Genomic DNA, 20,355 nt, shown 5'->3' on the forward strand with positions numbered 1-20,355 from the left:
ATACAGACAATAGCACTAATCATAAACAAGACGAGTTACAAACTGGTACAGAAGGAGAGAGGGCCCTGCCCGTGAGCGCTTACAATCTACATGGTATGGGAGAAGGACACAGTAGGTGCGGGTTAAGTTGGTCATGGCGGTATAGAGGCAGCAGGGTCACTGGTAGTAGGCTTGTCTGAAGAGGTGAGTTTTCAGGTTTCTTTTGAAGGATTCCACTGTAGGTGAGAGTCTGATGTGTTGGGGTAACGAGTTCCAGAGTATGGGGGATGTACGGGAGAAATCTTGGAGTCGATTGTGGGAAGAGGCGATAAGAGGAGAGGAGAGAAGGAGGTCTTGTGAGGATCGGAAAGTGCGTGTGGGGGTGTATCGGGAAAGTAGCTCAGAGATGTAGGGAGGGGACAGGTTATGGACGGCCTTGTATGTATTTGTTAGTACTTTGAAGGGAATTCGGCAGAGGGGAGAGGCAGAGGAGTAATAGGGTGAGAGGTGGATTAGTCGGGTAGCAGAGTTGAGGATAGATTGGAGGGGTGCAAGAGTGCTAGATGGAAGGCCACAGAGGAGAATGTTGCAGTAGTCTAGGCGGGAGATAATGAGGGCACATTCAAGCATTTTCGCAGATTCAAAGTTAAGGAAAGCACGGATGCGGGAGATGTTTTTGAGTTGGAGGCGGCAGGTGGTGGAAAGGGCTTGGATGTGCGGTCGGAAGGAAAGGGCAGAATCCAAGGTCACTCCAAGGCAATGGACTTTGTTGACCGGGGAGAGTGTGCAGCCATTGAATTCTGTTGGAGGGGTTGAACAAGATGGGGGAAAGATTATGAATTCTGTCTTATCAATGTTAAGTTTTAGAAAGCGAGAGGTGAAGAAGGATGATATAGAAGATAGACATTGTGGGATTCTTGATAGTAAGGTGGTGATGTCTGGACCAGAGAGGTAGATTTGTGTGTCGTCAGCGTAGGAGTGATACTGAAAGCCATGGGACTCTATGAGCTGTCCCAGGCCAAAAGTGAAGATAGAGAAGAGCAGGGGTCCTAGGACAGAGCCTTGCGGGACACCAACAGAGAGGGAATGAGACGAGGAGGTGGTGCGAGAGTGGGAGACGCTAAACGTCCGGTCTGTGAGGTATGATGTGATCCAGGAGAGGGCCAGGTCAGTGATGCCAAGAGATGAGAGAGTTTGCAACAGAAGGGAGTGGTCAACAGTGTCGAAGGCAGAGGACAGGTCAAGGAGAAGGGGGACAGAGTATTGTTTCTTGGTTTTGGCTGTCAGTAGGTCATTGGTGACTTTGGTAAGGGCAGTCTCTGTCGAGTGGTGGGGTCGGAAGCCAGATTGTAGGCGGTCAAAGAGGGAGCAGGAGGAGAGGTGGGAGGACAGTTCTGAATGGACATGCTGTTCAAGTAGCTTTGAGGCATACGGAAGAAGTAATATGGGGCGATAACTAGACAAAGAAGATGGGTCAAGTGAAGGCTTTTTGAGGATGGGTGTAATGGCAGCATGTTTAATAGCAGAGGGGAAGACACCAGAGGTTAGTGATAGGTTGAAGAGATGAGTTAGGGCTGGGATAAACACTGTGGTGAGGTTAGGGATGAGGTGGGATGGGATTGGGTCAAGTGCACAGGTGGTCAGATGAGATTTGGAGAGTAGAGTGGAAAGTTTTTCTTCTGTAATGGTGGAGAAGCGGGTTTTGGGAGAAGAGGACCGAGCAGTTGTGTAGAGGGTCTGTGGGGACTGTGTAGTAAAGCTTTCTCTGATGTTGACCATCTTTTGTTTAAAATATTTGGCAAAGTCCTCAGCTGAGAAGAGAGGAGAGGGTGGGGGCGCTGGGGGACGAGAAGGGTTAAAAGTGCTAAAAAGTTGTTTAGGGCTGTGTGACAGGGAAGATATGAGAGATGAGAAGTAGGCCTGTTTTGCATCAGCGAGTGAGGATTTGAATATGAGGAGGGATTGCTTGTATGTGGTGAAATGATCCTTAGAATGGGATTTCTTCCATCGCCGCTCAGCAGCCCTGGAAGCTTGTCTGAGTTTTTTGGTCAGGTTGGTGTGCCAGGGTTGTCTGTTGATTTTTCGGGTTTTGTTGTGTGTGAGGGGGGCAACAGTGTCCAGAGCTGTACTTATTGTGTTGTTATATAGGGTGGTAGCAGCATCTGGGTCTTGGAGGGAACAGATGGTAGAGAGTGGGAGAAGAGAGTCAGAAAGCAAGCGAAAGCCGAAAGGTTCCTGCAGGGGTGTGCTAGTGTGTGGACCGGGGGAGCATCAGAAGAGACCAATGAAGAGAAGGTGAGTAGGTTGTGGTCGGATAGGGGGAGAGGTGAATTAGAAAGGTTAGATAGGGAGCAGAGGCGGGTAAAGATCATATCCAGAGTGTAACCATCTCTGTGGGTGGGAGCTGAAGACCACTGCGATAGGCCGAAGGAGGAAGAAAGTGACAGGAGTTTAGAGGCGCCTGAGTGGCAGGTGTCAATAGGGATGTTGAAGTCACCCATGATGATAGTGGGGATGCCGGCAGAAAGAAAGTGTAGTAGCTAGGTGTTAAAGTGGTCAAGAAAGATGGTGGCTGGGCCTGGAGGGCGGTAAATGACGGCTACTTGAAGGTTGGAGGGAGAGTAGATGCGAACAGAGTGTACTTCAAATGAGGTGAGCGTAATGGAGGGTGGCAGTGGAGTTGGGCTGTAGGAGCAGGTGTCTGATAGGAGAAGACCAACTCCTCCACCATGTTTGCAGCCGGGGTGGGGTGTGTGAGTGAATTGAAATCCACTATAAGAGAGTGCAGCAGGGGAGGAGGTGTCTGAGGGTGTCAGCCATGTTTCTGTGAGACCCAGAAAGGAAAGGTTTTGAGATATGAAAAGTTCATGAATGTACGACAGTTTGTTACAGACAGAGCGGGTTCCATAATGCTCCTGCAAGAGGAACCAAATGAGCAGGGGTCAGAGGAATGGTTATTAGGTTTAAGGGGTTGCAGAAATTTGTAGAAGGAGATTTGTAGTGGGACATGGAGGTGATAGTGGGGATTTGCTGACGGGATCCTGGATTTGGAGAGATATCACCAGCAGTAAGGAGAAGCAGAGAAAGTGTTAATAGATGAGAATAAGAGAGGGCATGAAGTGTCTGTGTGTGTTTGGGAAGGAAGTGTTTTATGTTGGTTTGTGCAAGTGGTCAGATGAAAAGGTAAGATGTAGGAAGAGATGAATAGTTCCTTGCTGGGTGAATGGATGTGGGGGTATTTCAGGAGGTTGTGGAAAAGTGGGAAGAGTAAGATGAAAAATGTAAACATTTGTTAGCATTGACTATGTCTGTAATTACCTGTGGTCCCCTTCTGGTCCAATTCTGGTATAATTCAGTATGTGCTCTTAAGAGTTGCACTTAAGAGATGTTGAGAGAGCTCTATTAGTGTGAATAGGACTTTACACTCTCCCTGCTGCCCTGTGCATAGTACACACAGCAGCAGGGAGATTACCATGGCAGCCAGGGCTTCAGTAGCATCCGGCTGCCATGGTAACCGATCGGAGCCCCGCGATTACACTGCTGGGGCTCCGATCAGAAGCTCCCACTGAGGAGGAGGGGAGGGGACCCTGTGGCCACTGCCATCAATGACTTTAATACTTGGGGGGGGGGGGGGGGGCGCACTGCGCCACCAATGTTTTTAATACTGGGATTGGGGGGGGCGTACTGCGCTACCAATGTTTTTAATACTGGGGGAAGGGGGGGCGCAGTGCACCACCAATGATGTTAACTCACCCATTAATTCAAATACAGGAGGTGGGTACTAGCTGCAAAATCACATAACCGGCACCCGACCTCTATGACAGGTAGCTGCGATCCGCGGCAGTTAACCCCTCAGGTACCGCACCTGAGAGGTTAACTGCCGTGAATCGCAGCTACCTGTCATAAAGGTTGGGTGCCGGCTATGTGATTCTGTAGCCAGCACCCGCCTCCTGTATTTGAATTAATGGGTGAGTTAACATCATTGATGGCACAGTGGCCATAGCCCCTCCACTCCCCTTCCCCTCTGTCTTTTCATTGGTGGCAGCGGCACAGGGGGGAGGAAGACACTGCCTCCTTCTCCCCTGTGCTGCTGAGTGAATGCCTGCGCTGGGGCGGCGGGACAAGGAATTATTGGCTCCCATGCTACAGCGCGGCAGCCCTGTCGCAAATGGCGACAAGGCTAAAAAGTCTTGTCGCCATCTGCAAATTTTAAGGCGCATTGGCTACCATTTTGGTCGCCATCTGGAGCGCTGCTCTATGCACTGCTGTCACTGTCAGTGTGTGATATAATATACTGTATGTCTCAAGACTGCACTCATTGCTCACCTCCTGTTTTATTAATGATTAGTGAATACTGCTATTTACTAGTAGGGTAGATGTGAGGTGCCTCTGCATTGAGCAGTCTGAGTCTGATGAGGTCCCGGCATGAAGTACAATGGCAGTGTTGGGCCCTGTCAGACTCAGAGCGCTCAATGTAGTGCTGCAGGGGCGGACTGAGAACCCTCAGGGCCCCCGGGCAAAATAAATCAAGGGCCCCCTTACAGGCCCCACCCATGTTCTGCTGCAAGCCCCACCCTTGTCCCGCCTCCAGCCACACCCTACACAATCTTTAATAAGGTTTCAAAGTTAAAGCGACACAAAAGGCACCCAGACCACTTCAGCTCATTAAAGTGGTCTGGGTACAGTGTCCCTTTTGCAAATCGAGCTGCAATGTTCTAGAGAAACTGCATTGTTTACTTTCCAGCAATAAGTTAGCCTCTAGTGGGCGGCAGCCACCTGAGGGCTTCCTGGAGTAAAACAGACCTTTGGTCTGGTATCTGACGCTGGACGTCCTCACACCCTGCATGATGACCTCCAGGGTCAGATTTTTCCCCATAGGAAAGCATTGATTTAATGCTTTCGTATGGGGTGATCTAATCTCAGCGTCCATTAGTGAGCCTCTGTTAGAAGCAGTGTGGGCATAACTACTGTGAAGGGGGCACATATCTGGGCATAACTACTGTGAAAGGGGGGGAGGCCCTTCACAGTAGTTATTAATCCCTTTCAGCAGTCCCCCCTTCAGTGAATGGGGGACTGCTGAAAGGGGTTAATAACTACTGTGAAGGGCCTAGCCGTCTGGGCAACCCCACAGATCATCCCCCCCACCCACCTTGTACTTGTTCCACCGATCTGCTACTTGCGGGCTACATGGGCATGAGTTCAGTCACTTCGGTGCGCAATCCCATCCTGCGGCGCGTGATCCCGCGAGACCCGTGACCTACAGCGGCGGGTTTTGCGGGATCACGCGCTGCAGGATGGGATTGCCCACCGAAGTGACTGAACTCATTCCCGCGCAGCCCACAAGTAGCGGAACAATTACAAGAGGGGTGGGGAATAGCCAAATTAAAAAATATTTTGAACCAAAACGTGTTATGGGGGCTCTGTGGATGGCACTGTTATGGGGGCTCTGTAGATGGCACTGTTATGGGGGCTCTGTGGATGGCACTGTTGTGGGGGGGATCTGTGGGTGACACATATATAGCACCTTATGCTATATATGTGTCATCCACAGATCCCCCCATAACAGTGTCCCTGTGAGTGAATGATCCCCAATACAGGGTCTGAGGGCCGGCATCTGGTGTTTTAATGGCAGCGGGGCCCGGTGCAGTCACTGTATTCTATTACACCGGGCCCCGTTCACTGTAATACTAATATTCATATGTGAACAACTTGAAATCCTCTGCGATCCTCTCCCTCTGAGATCTCTCACTGACGTCACGCGCCTGCTCCTCCCACTTTATGAATGAAGCAGGCGGAGCCAGTGGCGTTGCTAGGGCTGGTGTCACCCGGTGTGGTAGAAAATGGTGTCAGATTCCCCCCCCCGCCCCGAAGCAATTTCCTAAGGGGGAGTATTGCCCCCAGCAAGAAATCCACAGTAACAGGATAGAACGAAAGGGAAATGGGGAAGAGGAGCGGAGTCTTATGGACCGGGCAAGGGCAGAAATTGTCTCACCCTAATTTCCCCCCTGGACTGCTCAGCCCAGGGCGACCCCCTAATGGTGGAGGTTCCCTGTCCCCGAACCTATTACTATCCAGTCCCTGTTAGCCCCTAATCAGGGGAACCCTAACAAGGGGAAGATAACTACGTGGAGGGTAACAGCGGTTATCCCAGAGGAGGTGGGTACTGCCGAGGCCCTTCTGATAACATAAAGGAGTGTCAGTGGTGATCCCAAGGATTGGGTGCCACTGAGACTCTACAAATATAGGACAAATGAGACCCAAACTTACAGTTACTTGGCTTGGCCCTTGGGGATCTCGGACACCACTAACACTTTGGCCGGGGGCTCGACGGAGCTGATGTTGTGTTTCATCCTAATGAGAAAGATTTCATAATAAGGATTTGGAGAAGGGGCAGAGGGATAGCAGAGCAGGGTGAGGCTGGTGCTGCTACTAGGGGGTCATACCATGGGGAGTAATAAAGCCCACCATAATGCCCCCCCTAGTAGAAATAATTCTCCTTTTAATGTGACAGTGCAAAAAATACCGCCTTGTAATGCCCCCAGTTGAGCTAATGTCCCCATAGTGCCTCCATAATGTCCCAGTATAAAATACCCCTATATAGTGCCCCCAGTAAATTCCCCCATGGTGCTCCTCTCTCCCCTCCCTCCTAGTGCCCCCCATAATGTACCAGTATAAAATGCCCCATATATAGTGCCCCAGTAGATGCCCTCAGTGTCCGGCCTCTGATAGGCTGCCGGCCTAGTGTCCCCCATAATGCCCCCCAATAATGTGCCAGTAAGTGTCCCCATAGATGCCCCCCATCATGTGCCAGTATCAAGTGCCTCTCTCCTCCCCCCCACATGTCCCAGTATCATAGTGCCACCCCCCCCAATGTGCCAGTATCAAGTGCCTCTCTCCTTCCCACCCCCATGTGCCAGTATCATAGTGCCAAACCCCCCATGTGCCAGTATCAAGTGCCTCTCTTCCCCCCCATGTCCCAGTATCATAGTGCCATCTCCCCCCCCCAAAAAAAAGTGCCAGTATCAAGTGCCTCTCTCCTTCCCCCCATGTGCCAGTATCATAGTGCCAACCCCCCCCCCCATGAGCCAGTATCAGGTGCCAACCCCCCACCCCCCCATGTGCCAGTATCATGTGCCAACCCCCCTCCCCCCCATGTGCCAGTATCAGGTGCCAGCCCCCCCCCCCATGTGCCAGTATCAGGTGCCAACCCAACCCCCCTCCCCCATGTGCTAGTATCAGGTGCCAACCCCCCCATGTGCCAGTATCAGGTGCCTCTCTCCTTCCCCTCCCCATGTGCCAGTATCAGGTGCCAACCCAACCCCCCTCCCCCCATGTGCTAGTATCAGGTGCCAACCCCCCCCATGTGCCAGTATCAGGTGCCTCTCTTTCCCCTCCCCATGTGCCAGTATCAGGTGCCAACCCCCCTCCCCCCCCCCATGTGCCAGTATCAGGTGCCTCCCGCTCCCCCCATGGCAGTAACAGTCGGGTATTAAAAAAAACACTTATACTTACCTCCATGTCAGCGATGCGATGCAGCGACCTGTGCTGGGGCAGCAGTCATGTGTATAGATGTAGCAGAGCTGGGTGTGTTTGGGCAGCTGTCATGTGTATAGATGTAGCAGAGCTGGGTTTGCTGGGGCAGCTGTCATATATAGAGATATAGTAGAGCTGAGTGTGCTGGTACAGCTGTCATGTGTATTAAATGTAGCAGAGCTGGGTGTACGTGGGAAGCTATCATATATAGAGATATAGCAGAGCTGATTGTGCTGGGACAGCTGTCAAATAGAGATATAGCAGTGCTGGGTGTGTTAGGGCAGCAGTCATGTGTATAGATGTACACTTAGCCAGCTATAACAGTAGAAGTCTCATATTTTTTCAGTGTCAATGCCTCTATTATGGCCGTGTGGTTAGGCGCTTTGCCTCTGATACAGAAGGTCGTGGGTTCGAATCCCAGCAGAAACTTTTCTGAAATACAGGCTAAATTTGAATACACAAGCACTGACTCCATATATGGACATACAGGGCGGGACACAGGAAGAGTTGCGCTGCCGCCCGGCCTGCTACTGAGTTTGTGAGTACAGAGAGCTCACATGGAAAGGATCGCAGAGGATTTCAAGTTGTTCACATATGAATTACAGTGAGCGGGGCCTGATGTAATAGAATACAGTGACTGCACCGGGCCCCGCTGCCATTACCAGGCCAGCATAACATTAACACATAATTCTGCGGCGGGCCCCCATCCCGGCCGGGCCCTCGGACCATGTCCGAAGTGCCCGACCGATCAGTCCGCCCCTGTAGTGCTGAATCATATTCTGTCAATCCGGCATCCTCTTATGGGGCCCCAGCGCTGCTCTACTAGTAGAAAGCAGTATTCACTAATGAAGTGGGCGGTGAGTCAGTCAGACGCAGGCCATTTTATTACCGCATAATCTAGATGAAGAAATCAGCGGTGCGCCAGGGCACAGGGAGTCCTCAATGGCTGATTAGACAATACTATAGATATTGGAGGTCATTTATTAAGACGCCCACTCCTGTTTTGAGTGCAATGTTGCAAGACCCTGTTTTGTGACTTGTTAATGCCCAAAATTTTGTTACACGGGTCATTTTTACTCCATCCTCGCCCCTTTGAGAGTGGCAGGTCCAAGACCAGGACATTGGCCTCAGCAAATTTACTAGCATTTACACCTGGAAACAGGTGTAAAAGAGGAGTGAAAACTGCTCCAGTTAGGTGTTAGAGTAGTTTTCATTCCAGGCGCATGGAATGCTGGAGGTCCACCTAATTTATGACCAGGCCTGCAAGTCGTCTTAAATGAGGTGCTGACAGGGGTCCACATGAAGTTCGATGACCCTGATAAGAGCATTGAGTGCAGTCTGCCGACATTATGAGACATACACTCACCTAAAGAATTATTAGGAACACCTGTTCTATTTCTCATTAATGCAATTATCTAGTCAACCAATCACATGGCAGTTGCTTCAATGCATTTAGGGCGGTGGTCCTGGTCAAGACAATCTCCTGAACTCCAAACTGAATGTCAGAATGGGAAAGAAAGGTGATTTAAGCAATTTTGAGCGTGGCATGGTTGTTGGTGCCAGACGGGCCGGTCTGAGTATTTCACAATCTGCTCAGTTACTGGGATTTTCACGCACAACCATTTCTAGGGTTTACAAAGAATGGTGTGAAAAGGGAAAAACATCCAGTATGTGGCAGTCCTGTGGGCAAAAATGCCTTGTGGATGCTAGAGGTCAGAGGAGAATGGGTCGACTGATTCAAGCTGATAGAAATGCAACGTTGACTGAAATAACCACTCGTTACAACCGAGGTATGCAATAAAGCATTTGTGAAGCCACAACACGCACAACCTTGAGGCGGATGGGCTACAACAGCAGAAGACCCCACCGGGTACCACTCATCTCCACTACAAATAGGAAAAAGAGGCTACAATTTGCACGAGCTCACCAAAATTGGACTGTTGAAGACTGGAAAAATGTTGCCTGGTCTGATGAGTCTCGATTTCTGTTGAGACATTCAAATGGTAGAGTCCGAATTTGGCGTAAACAGAATGAGAACATGTATCCATCCTCTGATGGCTACTTCCAGCAGGATAATGCACCATGTCACAAAGCTCGAATCATTTCAAATTGGTTTCTTGAACATGACAATGAGTTCACTGTACTAAAATGGCCCCCACAGTCACCAGATCTCAACCCAATAGAGCATCTTTGGGATGTGGTGGAACGGGAGCTTCGTGCCCTGGATGTGCATCCCTCAAATCTCCATCAACTGCAAGATGCTATCCTATCAATATGGGCCAACATTTCTAAAGAATGCTATCAGCACCTTGTTGAATCAATGCCACGTAGATTTAAGGCAGTTCTGAAGGCAAAAGGGGGTCCAACACCGTATTAGTATGGTGTTCCTAATAATTCTTTAGGTGAGTGTATATTATATTAAACACTGACAGTGACAGCAGTTACATTACCATTTTTAGAACTAATTAAAGTCTATGGGGCTATTCACATGGCTGTTGGCTGCTGTTCACTGGCCGTTCATCAAAAAATAGAACATTTCCTGAGCTCCCAGCTCCCAACATATGTGATGTTATGATGCTGGGAGCATCAGCTCCTGGTGCCTCCAGAGCGAAGTGAGTGTTTCATCGCGTGCAAGTGGAGGTGAGTATTTTTTTTATGTCAGCACTAGCGGGAATGGGGAGAAGGCATAGGCATTATATATAGGGGACACAACTTTGGGCTGATATCTATACTGGGACACAACTTGGGGGCCATTATCTATATTGGGGGCACAACTGGGGGACATTTAGACTACAAGGGGCACGAAGGGGTGCATTTTTTTATACTGGGGCACTATGGGGGCGTAAAACATAAACTGGGTGCACTACAGGGGATTGGGTTTTAACTAAAAACTCAATGAAATTCATCCATTTTTAATTACAGTTTTTAACGGCCAGAAAGTGGATGCACACCCTGATGCAAACTGGCCATGAAAAACTGACAGTGTGTCCGTTTTTAATGGCCATTTTTTTCACTTTCGTGTGCACTAAACTGCAAGCCAGGAGCAGAGAGAAGAGGAGGATGAGTCATTTCTGAAGACCAGGACAAGCACTTGGAAAGACAGGAGGCATCAGTGACATGATTTATACAGTAAGTGATTTGTGTGGCTGTGATTTAGGGTATGATAACCCCTTAAGAATCGAGCAATTTTTACCAGAATAACGTAATGCAGATGTAAACCTAACCTTAGGGCTCTTTCACAACATGTTTTTTTGTTTCAATTAAACTGCTCAGTTTAACTAATACACAGACAATTTACAATGTATTCAGAAAGTTTTCAGACCCTTTCACCTTTTTCACATTTTGATATGTTGCATCCTTGTGTTAAAATAAAAAAGTTATTTTACTTATCATTCTGCGCTCAATATCCCATAATGACGAAGTGAAAACAGAATTTTAGACATTTTTGTAAGTTTTCTAAAGAGGAAAATTTTGCAGACCTTTTGCTGTTAAACTTGAAATATAGCTATGTAGGCCTCCAATTTATCTTTGGAAAGACACAGCCCTGTGTATATTAGGTCTTACAACTGACCATGCATAGCAGAGCAAAAACCAAGCCATGTGGAGGAGAGAACTGCCTGTAGAGCACAGATACAGGATTATTTGGAGGCACAGATCTGGAGAAACTTCAAATTTAGTAGATCAAGAGCAGCACTCGCCAAATGTTAAAATCCATACTTTATTTATCCATTAAAATGCCTGTGCAGGCATCAGATGCAGTACACTGACACCAGACTTCATGATCTACACATGAGCTTCATCAAATTTATGGGCAGAGTACAACAGCAAAAGGTCTGAATATTTATGTCCATGCAAAATTTTCCTCTTTAGTAAACTTGCAAAATTGTGTAAAATTCTGTTTTCACTTAAAATGTGAAAAACAGTGAATGGGTCTGAAGACTTTCCGAACACACTGTAGTATGGGAACTGTTTAAGGGGTTTTCTGAGAGTTTTTTTTTTTACTGATGACCTATCCTCTGATCAGTGGGGGTCCGAAACCTGGAACCCTGCCGGTCAGCTGTGCTTTGTATTGCAGCTCAGCCCCATTCACTTCAATGGGGCTGAGCTGCACCTAGGCTATGTGACTGATGAATGTGATATCACATGGCTTAAGTAAAGCTGAAGAAGGTCACGGCAATACTGCAATGGCCACTGCTTTCTCAAACAGCTGATCGTCAGGGGTCTCGGGACCCCCAATGACCAGATACTGATAACCTATCTAGAGTATAGATTATCAATAAAAAATCTCGGACAACCCCTTTAATATGTTCTTGGGGGACGATGCAGCAGTGGGGTCAGGGGGGCCCCACAAAATTTCAGTTGAAATGATCTGGAACCTCCTCGCTCCTTAGTATACCAGTTTTTGTATTTTTATTTTGTTTTTACATAAATGGGAATCGTGAAAATAGAATATGTGAGCTAGATACTGGGAATGTTGCGGATTTGGGAGCATAGTTCTACACAGTGGTTTATGGCTCACTACAAATATGTATAGACAATACCCACAATATAGCAGTCCCTATCCGCCTCATCAAGTCAGTGGCAGGGTGACAGATCATTTAGTTATTTTCACTATATATTAATCAGCTGTGTGCATGTAGAAAAACAATGATGATATACAACACTGACAAGACTTTTCATATGACACAGTGTCTATCAGTGACTTTATATCACCTTCTCCGTCTCACCGATTTTCATCATCCTCAAGATTCACCTGAGTTTTAGGTCACATTTAAGCTTGACGTGTGACATTTGTGGTTCTGGATATAGTACTTTAAGTCAATGTGTATGAAGAACAAAACTGACGTTTTGAGGACAGAGAGCGGAAAATTGCAAGGCCACCATTTTTATTTGGACTTTTTACAGAAAAAAAGTTGTACACTTTTACTTACCAAGCTGCTAGTTTGCTGATTAATGTAAAAACGAATAAACTATTACACTGAAATCAAATTGAAGTATGAATTTAGAAAAGGTCAATAATATAATTGCCTAAAAGATGGATTTACCATACAAATGTTAGGCACTAATATGCATGGTCAGACTGGCCCACCACCAGAGGCGGATTATGAATTTAACCCTTTCCCGACCAGCGCTGTAATAGTATGGCGCTGGCTGGGTCTTTAAAGATAGCACCCCCTCCTGAGCCGAGCGGGTGCCATAGCCACGGGTGGCCTGCTGTTTCTTATAGCAGACACCCGCGGCTAATGTCCGCAATCGGCAGTAATGCCGATCGCGGACATTTAACCCCTCATATGCTGTGGTCAATCCTGACCACGGCATCTGAGCGCATGAAACACCGGAAGGTCGTGCTTCCGTTGATGCTCTGGCTCCCCCGTGCAGCAATCAGAGGAGCCGGAGCGTGTGTGCAGCAGCCCCTGTCTTTGTGAATGACAGGAGGCTGCTCCATAGTATTTCCTATGGAGCCCTTGCCTGTAATAGGGCTCCATAGGAAACTAGCAATATTCTCATAGACTCCAATGCTAGTGCATTGGGGTCTATGAGAATAGCAATCTAATGATTGCCTGTTATAGTTCCCTAAAAAAAACATAAAAATTCAAATTACCCCCTTTTTCCAAAATAAAAATAAGAACAATTTAAAAAAAAAAAATACACATCATGGGTTTCGCCATGTGCGAAAACGCCCATAGTATAAAAATATATTCCCCATACTGCAAACAGCAAAACGGAAAAGAGCGTCAAAATGGGCGATTCGCCTTTTTTGGTCGCTTCATTTTCTACAAAAAATTTAATAAATAAGTAAATAAAAAACCTGTAAAACTGTGGTAGAATTGCTTTTATTTTGCAATTTCACCCCATTTGAATTTTTTTTCCCGCTTCCCACTACATCACATGAAATATTAAATGGTGGCATTGGAAAGCACAACTTGTCCTGCAAAAAACAAGCCCTCATATGGCTATGTGAACACACAAATAAAAAAGTTATGGCTCTGAGAATGCAGGGAGCGAAAAATGAAAACGCAAAAACAAAAAAACCTCCGGGGTAGAAAGGGTTAAAGTGTCCCTGGACCAAAAAAAATTTAAGTGGACCTATGTTGTATGTGGGCCCAGATTGACAGAAAGTGAGGTCAACTCAAGTAGGCGGGGCCAGTAGATCCATAGAGGGAGAAGTATATTGTGCTGCAGTTTTTTATTTAGCTCAGTGCAGCACAATATACTTCTCCAGAGGAACCAAATACCACAGTACAGCACAATATACTGCTCCAGGGGAACTAAAACCTCCCTAGAAGCTGCCCCTCCGTGGTGACCAGTGCCAACTGCTGTGTTCTGTCCTCCAAAAATACAACTCTCAGCATTCCCAGACAGTCTACAGCTATCAGCCTGCAGCAGAACACGGTGGGAGTTGTAGTTTTACAACACCTGGAGGCCCACAGGTTAAGCATCCCTGCTCTATATAATACACTGAAGAAAAAAGTTCCTTTAGTAATAATAATGCCCCGAATATAGTGTCTCGAGTAACAATAATGTCCTCCCCCAACAATAACAATGCCCCTGTTGTACGTCCAGTATTAATAATGCCCTTGCCAATGCTTTCAGTATTAGTAATGCCCCTATAATTTTCCCAGTAATAATAATGCCCCCAATATTAATAATGCCCCAGTATAAAAAAAAAGCCACCTTTGTTCCCCCAGTAATAATAATGACCCCAATAATAGTGCCTCAAGCAATAATGCCCCCAGTATTAATTATATATTTTGCATAATAACCCCCTACAGTGCCCCCTATACATCCCCCATTAATAATAATGTCCCCAAAGTGCCCCAAGTAATAATAATGTCCCCAAAGTGCCCCAAGTAATAATAATGTCCCCAAAGTGCCCCCAGTAATATTAATGTCCCCAATAATAGTGCCAAAAGCAATAATAATGCCCCCAGTATTAATATTGTGTATTGTATTGTATTGTGCCACCCATAACAATACCCCATATTGTGCCTCCAGTAATAATGATGACCCACAGTGTCTGCAGTAATGTCCCTATAGTGCCCACAGTAATTCCCCCCCCTGCCCCCAGTAATGTCCCTATAGTGCCCGCAGTAATGCCTCCCTTTCTCCCAGTAATGTCCCTATGGTACCCACAGCAATGCTCCCATTAATGTGCCACCTGCCCCAGTAATGTTTTTCTAGTGCCCCCAGTAATTCCCCCCCCCCCCCCCCCCCACTATGGTCAAGTTACTGGTAAAAAAAACAACAACTCACCTGTCTGTGTCCCAGTAGGGACCTGCAGTAGGGAGGTAGAGGCAGTGGTGCATTGATCAGGGGCAGAGGCGGGCATATTGCGGCATGATAAGATTACAGCAGGGCCAGCGGCAGCTGTCACCCTTATTACAATACACATTGCGGCCGGCAGCAGCCCTGCTGCAATCTCATTATCATGACAGTGGCAGATAATGAGATCGCAGCAGGGCTGACTGCGGCCTATCATGTGTATTGTAGTGCGGGCACTGGGCTGCAGCTGGCCCTGCTGTAATCTTATAATCCTAACACAATGAGGTACATTACACAGGGACCACTGTAGCGGCCCATGGCATACTGTAGGCAATCAGTTCACCAGGAAGTTTCCCGGTACGGTACATTGCCAATCCGCACCTGCCCACCACCATAGGATCCTCCGGTGAGCCCAGACTAATACCATAATGAGCCCCAAAGATTAAAAAAAAAATGTTTTTTAAATAAAATAACATTTTCAGCCAGTCACTTGCCACTAAGGTCAATTTATTTGATTCAAAACCTAATAAACTTTATTGATGTTTAAAGGGATTTTGCTGATATGCCCAATCGCACAATGTCATTTATACACTGCCTGTCCAAAAAAATGTTGCCACAAAAAAAAAAAGGTCACACACTCTAATATTTCGTTGGACCGCCTTTAGTTTTGATTACGGCATGCATTCGCTGTGGCATTGTTTCGATAAGCTTCAGCAATGTCACAAGATTTATTTCCATCCAGTGTTGCATTAATTGTTCACCAAGATCTTGCATTGATGATGGTAGTCTGACTGCTGCGCAAAGCCTTCTCCTTCACATCCCAAAGATTCTCAATGGGGTAAAGGTCTGGACACTGTGGTGGCCAATCCATGTGTGAAAATGATGTCTCATGCTCCCTGAACCACTTTCACAATTTGAGCCCAATGAATCCTGGCATTGTCATCTTGGAATATGCCCGTGCCATCAGGGGAGAAAAAATCCATTGATTGAATAACCTGGTCATTCAGTATGTTCAGGTAGTCAGCTGACCTCATTCTTGGAGCACATACTGTTGCTGAACCTAGACCTGACCAACTGCAGCAACCCCAGATCATAGCACTGCCCCCACAGGCTTGTACAGTAGGCACTAGGCATGATGGGTACATCACTTCATCTGCCTCTCTTCTTACCCTGATGCACCCATCACTCTGAAACAGGGTAAATCTTGACTCATCAGACCACATGACCTTCTTCCATTGCTCCAGAGTCCAATCTTTATGCTCCTAGCAAATTAAAGCCTTTTTTTTCTGGTTTGCCTCACTGATTAGTGGTTTTCTTACAGCTACACAGCTATTCAGTCCCAATCCCTTGAGTTCCCTTCACATTGTGCGTATGGAAATGCTCTTACTTTCACTATTAAACATAGCCCTGACTTCTACTGTTGTTTTTCTTCGATTAGATTTCACCAAACGTTTAAGTGATCGTGATCATTCAGGATTTTTTTCCCGCCACATTTCTTGTTTCCCACTATCCTTCCAGTTTTTAATAATGCGTTGGACAGTTCTTAACCCAATTTTAGTAGTCTCTGCACTCTTCTTAGATGTTTTCTCTGCTTGATGCATGCCAATGATTTGACCCTTCTCAAACAGACTAACATCTTTTCTACGACCACGAGATGTGTCTTTCGACATGGTTGTTTAAGAAATGAGAAGCAACTCATTGCACCAGTTGGGGTTAAATAACTTGTTGCCAGCTGAAAGATAATCGCCCATGCAGTAATTATCCAATAGGAGGCTCATAACTATTTGCTTAGTTAAATCCAGGTGGCGACTTTTTTTTGGGACAGGCAGTGTATTTTAAGCAGCAGGATGAAGTAGAGACATTGAGGGTATGTATGTGGTGCTAAAACAAGCTACTCAACATATATGCCAGCTTCAGCAGGGGTACACTTTGGGTGTTTACAAGGCGCCATCTGGATTATTTTATAATCTAGTTATACTTTCATTAACCAAAATCTTTTCTTTCTGGCTTCATACTGTATTTCACTTTTGGAATATACAGTACAATGGCTGTAAAGCACAAATCCAGTGATCTTGACAACTTTGAATGCACTAGGCAGCACACCCTCTGCATACTTCATTGATTTCTATTAACGGTATATAAATACCAAACAGTTACTTCTGAACCCGACAATGCCATATTTTATGGTCTATAACATTGGGGGGGGGGGGGGGGGGGAAGTAATTTACTCCTAGTTTTATCCTGCACTTTACAGCCAGAGAAAGCCCAAAACAGAGATAGTTGGCAAAAGAGACCAAATCCTCCCCTACTGCATATATGGTATTTTTTTAAAAATAAAAATATTCAAACCAGAATCCTGTGTAGCATGGATAGTGTTTAGTTACCATTTAACAAATCAAACAATCCACTCACCCAATAGCAGAGGTTTCCCTTGATCTCCACAGTCTCTTTGTGGCGACTGCTGTTGCTGTGGTGCCAACCAGAATATTTATTTTTTCTGGACAACCTATCCCAAAATCATGGACAGCCAATATTTTGTACAGACAAATTTGAAAACCATAATAAGTGATAAAGATTATAAGTAATATAGCTTAATATAAAGATAAAACCTTATCATTTAGTGTGAGCTATAGAATGATCAAAATTACCACCAAAATAATGTAGCCTCAAAAAATCTGACACATCTATTTTCTTGACTGACAGCAAAAAGTCACCTATTTTTACAGTAAAGAAATTTCTGGACGGTTGACAACCCTAGTGCCTGTGGGATGGTGTAGCCAAGAGCGCTTAGCCTGGCAATGGTGCAGATCGGTTGCTGGGTCACCCCTCCTTCTTCTCACAATGGCTGTGTTGCAGCGGTCACCATGCAGTGCTGCATACCAATATAAGGGTCCACTTGAAAGGGTCTGCAATAGCATTGCTTAGCTCTTAAAGAAATTTTCCAGGATTTTAATATTGATGACCTATCCTCAGGATAGCGAAGAAGGATCGGCACTCACTTTCTTGACGATATAAAATTTTAATTCAAAGCATAATAGAATCATCACTGACTAGTTTCGGCTCAAGCCTGAGCCTTTTTCAAACTTCCCAGGCTTCAAGTGAGTGCCGGTCCCTCTTTGCTATATGCTAGTGAAATGCTTTCCCTGGACGCGTGCACCACGTGCAAACCGAAGTGCTGACCCACCTTCTCCAATACCTATCCTCAGGATAAGTCATCAATATCAGATCAGCGGGTGTCTGACACCCCAAACCCCCCGCAGATCAGCTGGTTGAAGGGTAGGCCGTACTCTGTGCAAGAGCGCAGCCTTCCCTTGTTTGTTTACCTGCTCAACATCTCAGTGGTCAGCAGGTGTAATTACAAGCCGTCCCATTCACTTCAATGGGACAGCTCGTTCCTGTGCACTTGAATAGGAAGGAGCCGTCCCTTTTAACTGAATGAGACGGCTTGTAATTACACCTGCTGACTGCTGCAATGTCGATCGCGAGCAGGTAAACAATGAAGGAAAGGCTGCGTTCTCACGGAACCTTCTCTTCAACCAGCTGATCGGTGGGGGTGCTGGTTGTCGGACACTTGCCAATCTGATATGGATGACCTATCCTGAGGATAGGTCATCAATATTAAAATCCCGGAAAACCCTTTTAAGTTTCAGACATGGAAATACATTTATAGACTAATTGCTAGATAGAATGGTAATAAATTCAGACATATTCCTAATCATGTGCTGGTGTAAAGAATGTATTTTGTGAGGCAGTGTGGGTTTAGAAATGCTAACCGTGTGCTTTTCTTTTTCAGGGAGAATGTTCACAGAAGTGCTACAATATTTTTGTACTAGAGACCGTTTGCGTTGCTTGGTTTTCCCTTGAGTTCGTGCTCCGCTTTATCCAGGCTGAGAGCAAGTGTGTATTTTTAAGAACGCCACTGAACATAATTGACATGATGGCCATCTTGCCTTACTACATAACTCTGATAGTGGATTCATTTTCTAGCGAAAAAACTGGAGGAACAGGAAACAAGTACTTGGAGAAGGTGGGCCTGGTTCTTCGTGTGCTTCGGGCTTTACGCATTTTGTATGTCATGAGGTTAGCCAGACATTCTCTTGGATTACAGACGTTGGGCCTCACTGTAAGAAGGTGTACAAGAGAATTTGGACTCCTCCTATTGTTTCTGTGCGTTGCTATGGCCTTGTTTTCTCCTCTTGTTTATTTGGCAGAGAATGAACTTGGTGCCAAACAAGAGTTTACCAGTATCCCTGGGAGTTACTGGTGGGCAGTAATCTCCATGACAACTGTAGGCTATGGTGACATGGTTCCTCGAAGCATCCCGGGACAGGTAGTGGCACTGAGCAGCATACTTAGTGGAATTTTACTTATGGCATTTCCCGTCACCTCCATATTTCACACATTTTCCCGTTCTTATAATGAATTGAAGGAACAGCAACAACGAGCAAGCAGACAGCTACACAGACTAGAGGAACGGGAGCAGTGCACTGATGTGGAGTAGCTTAATGCAGTTTAATATCTTATGGTGGGGGGGGGGGGTGTGAACCAGTACCTGTGAATGAACTGGATTAGGACTTCATATATACTTGGAGGTAATAAGAAGACAACTGTGACCTGCAGAATAATTGAAAGACAATTTAATGGTTACAGGCTGTTCTTTTTTTGTCGCTGGATTTTGTAGTGTTTAAACTTTGGCAATGAACTCTGTTGTTATACTAATGAAACCATTATACTTAGCTACACTGCATACCTGTGTAAAAAAAAAACTTTTTTTTTTTGCAACAAATTATAGAACTGGACACAGTTTGCTGTAATCTCATGTGTACTATTACATAAGAAAATATTGAATTCATTTAATATTTCATTTTCATCTGTAAAAGCTTTATTGTTTGGATTTTAATAAAAAATTAAGATATTAATATTAGTATATTTGTATTTAAATGAGTTTAGATTTTTACGCTCTACAAAAAAGTTATTTCTGTATAAAAGAAAATTCTGCCTCAAAATTAGTAAAATTTCTGAAAATTTGCTACTTACATCTGAATGGGGTTGTTGCATATGCACAGATTTATGCAAGCCCCATTCATATAAATGCAACAGACACAGTAATTTCTGCAAAAATGACGACTAACTTTTGCATGCAACATTTAGTTAGGAGAAAGCATTCAACGAGCACCAACCACCCCCCCCCCCCACCCCCGCTGCTATCTCTATTAGAGAAAGGAGGCGGAAAGCCATGAGAGCCTCAGAGAACCTCAAAGCAGTGCTTTGACAAATTTACTGTATATCAGATTTTGCTGCACCAGCAGCTAGTTTAAGGACATACACTTTTTATAAGCATCATGATATGAAATTTTTAATGAAGACTATTTTATTTTGCTTTTTAACAAATTAACTAGGGATGTCCCGATACCGATACCAGTATCGGTATCGGGACCGATACCGGGCATTTGCACGAGTACATGTACTCGTGCAAATGTCCCCGATACCACTGCCGATACCTGTGCGCCGCTTCTATGTGTCTCCGCAGCCCCTGCACCTCGCACAGCTAACAGCTTCACAGGCAGCAGCAGGCAGTGT

The 20,355-nt window shown here is 45.8% G+C and overlaps 1 protein-coding gene across 2 annotated transcripts in view; it reads left to right on the forward strand.

Moving 5' to 3' along the window:
* Nucleotides 1–19,639, forward strand: part of KCNG2 (potassium voltage-gated channel modifier subfamily G member 2) — a 249,301-nt gene extending 229,662 nt beyond the window's left edge. For both annotated transcript variants that reach the window (XM_040433507.1, XM_040433508.1), the window contains one exon: nt 18,569–19,639. In XM_040433507.1, coding sequence (XP_040289441.1) covers nt 18,569–19,276 — 708 coding nt within the window. In that variant the 3' untranslated portion in view covers nt 19,277–19,639. The remainder of the gene's footprint in view (nt 1–18,568) is intronic.
* Nucleotides 19,640–20,355: the final 716 nt, after the last annotated feature.

Source organism: Bufo bufo, chromosome 5 (assembly GCF_905171765.1).
Source record: "Bufo bufo chromosome 5, aBufBuf1.1, whole genome shotgun sequence".
Lineage (NCBI taxonomy): Eukaryota > Metazoa > Chordata > Amphibia > Anura > Bufonidae > Bufo > Bufo bufo.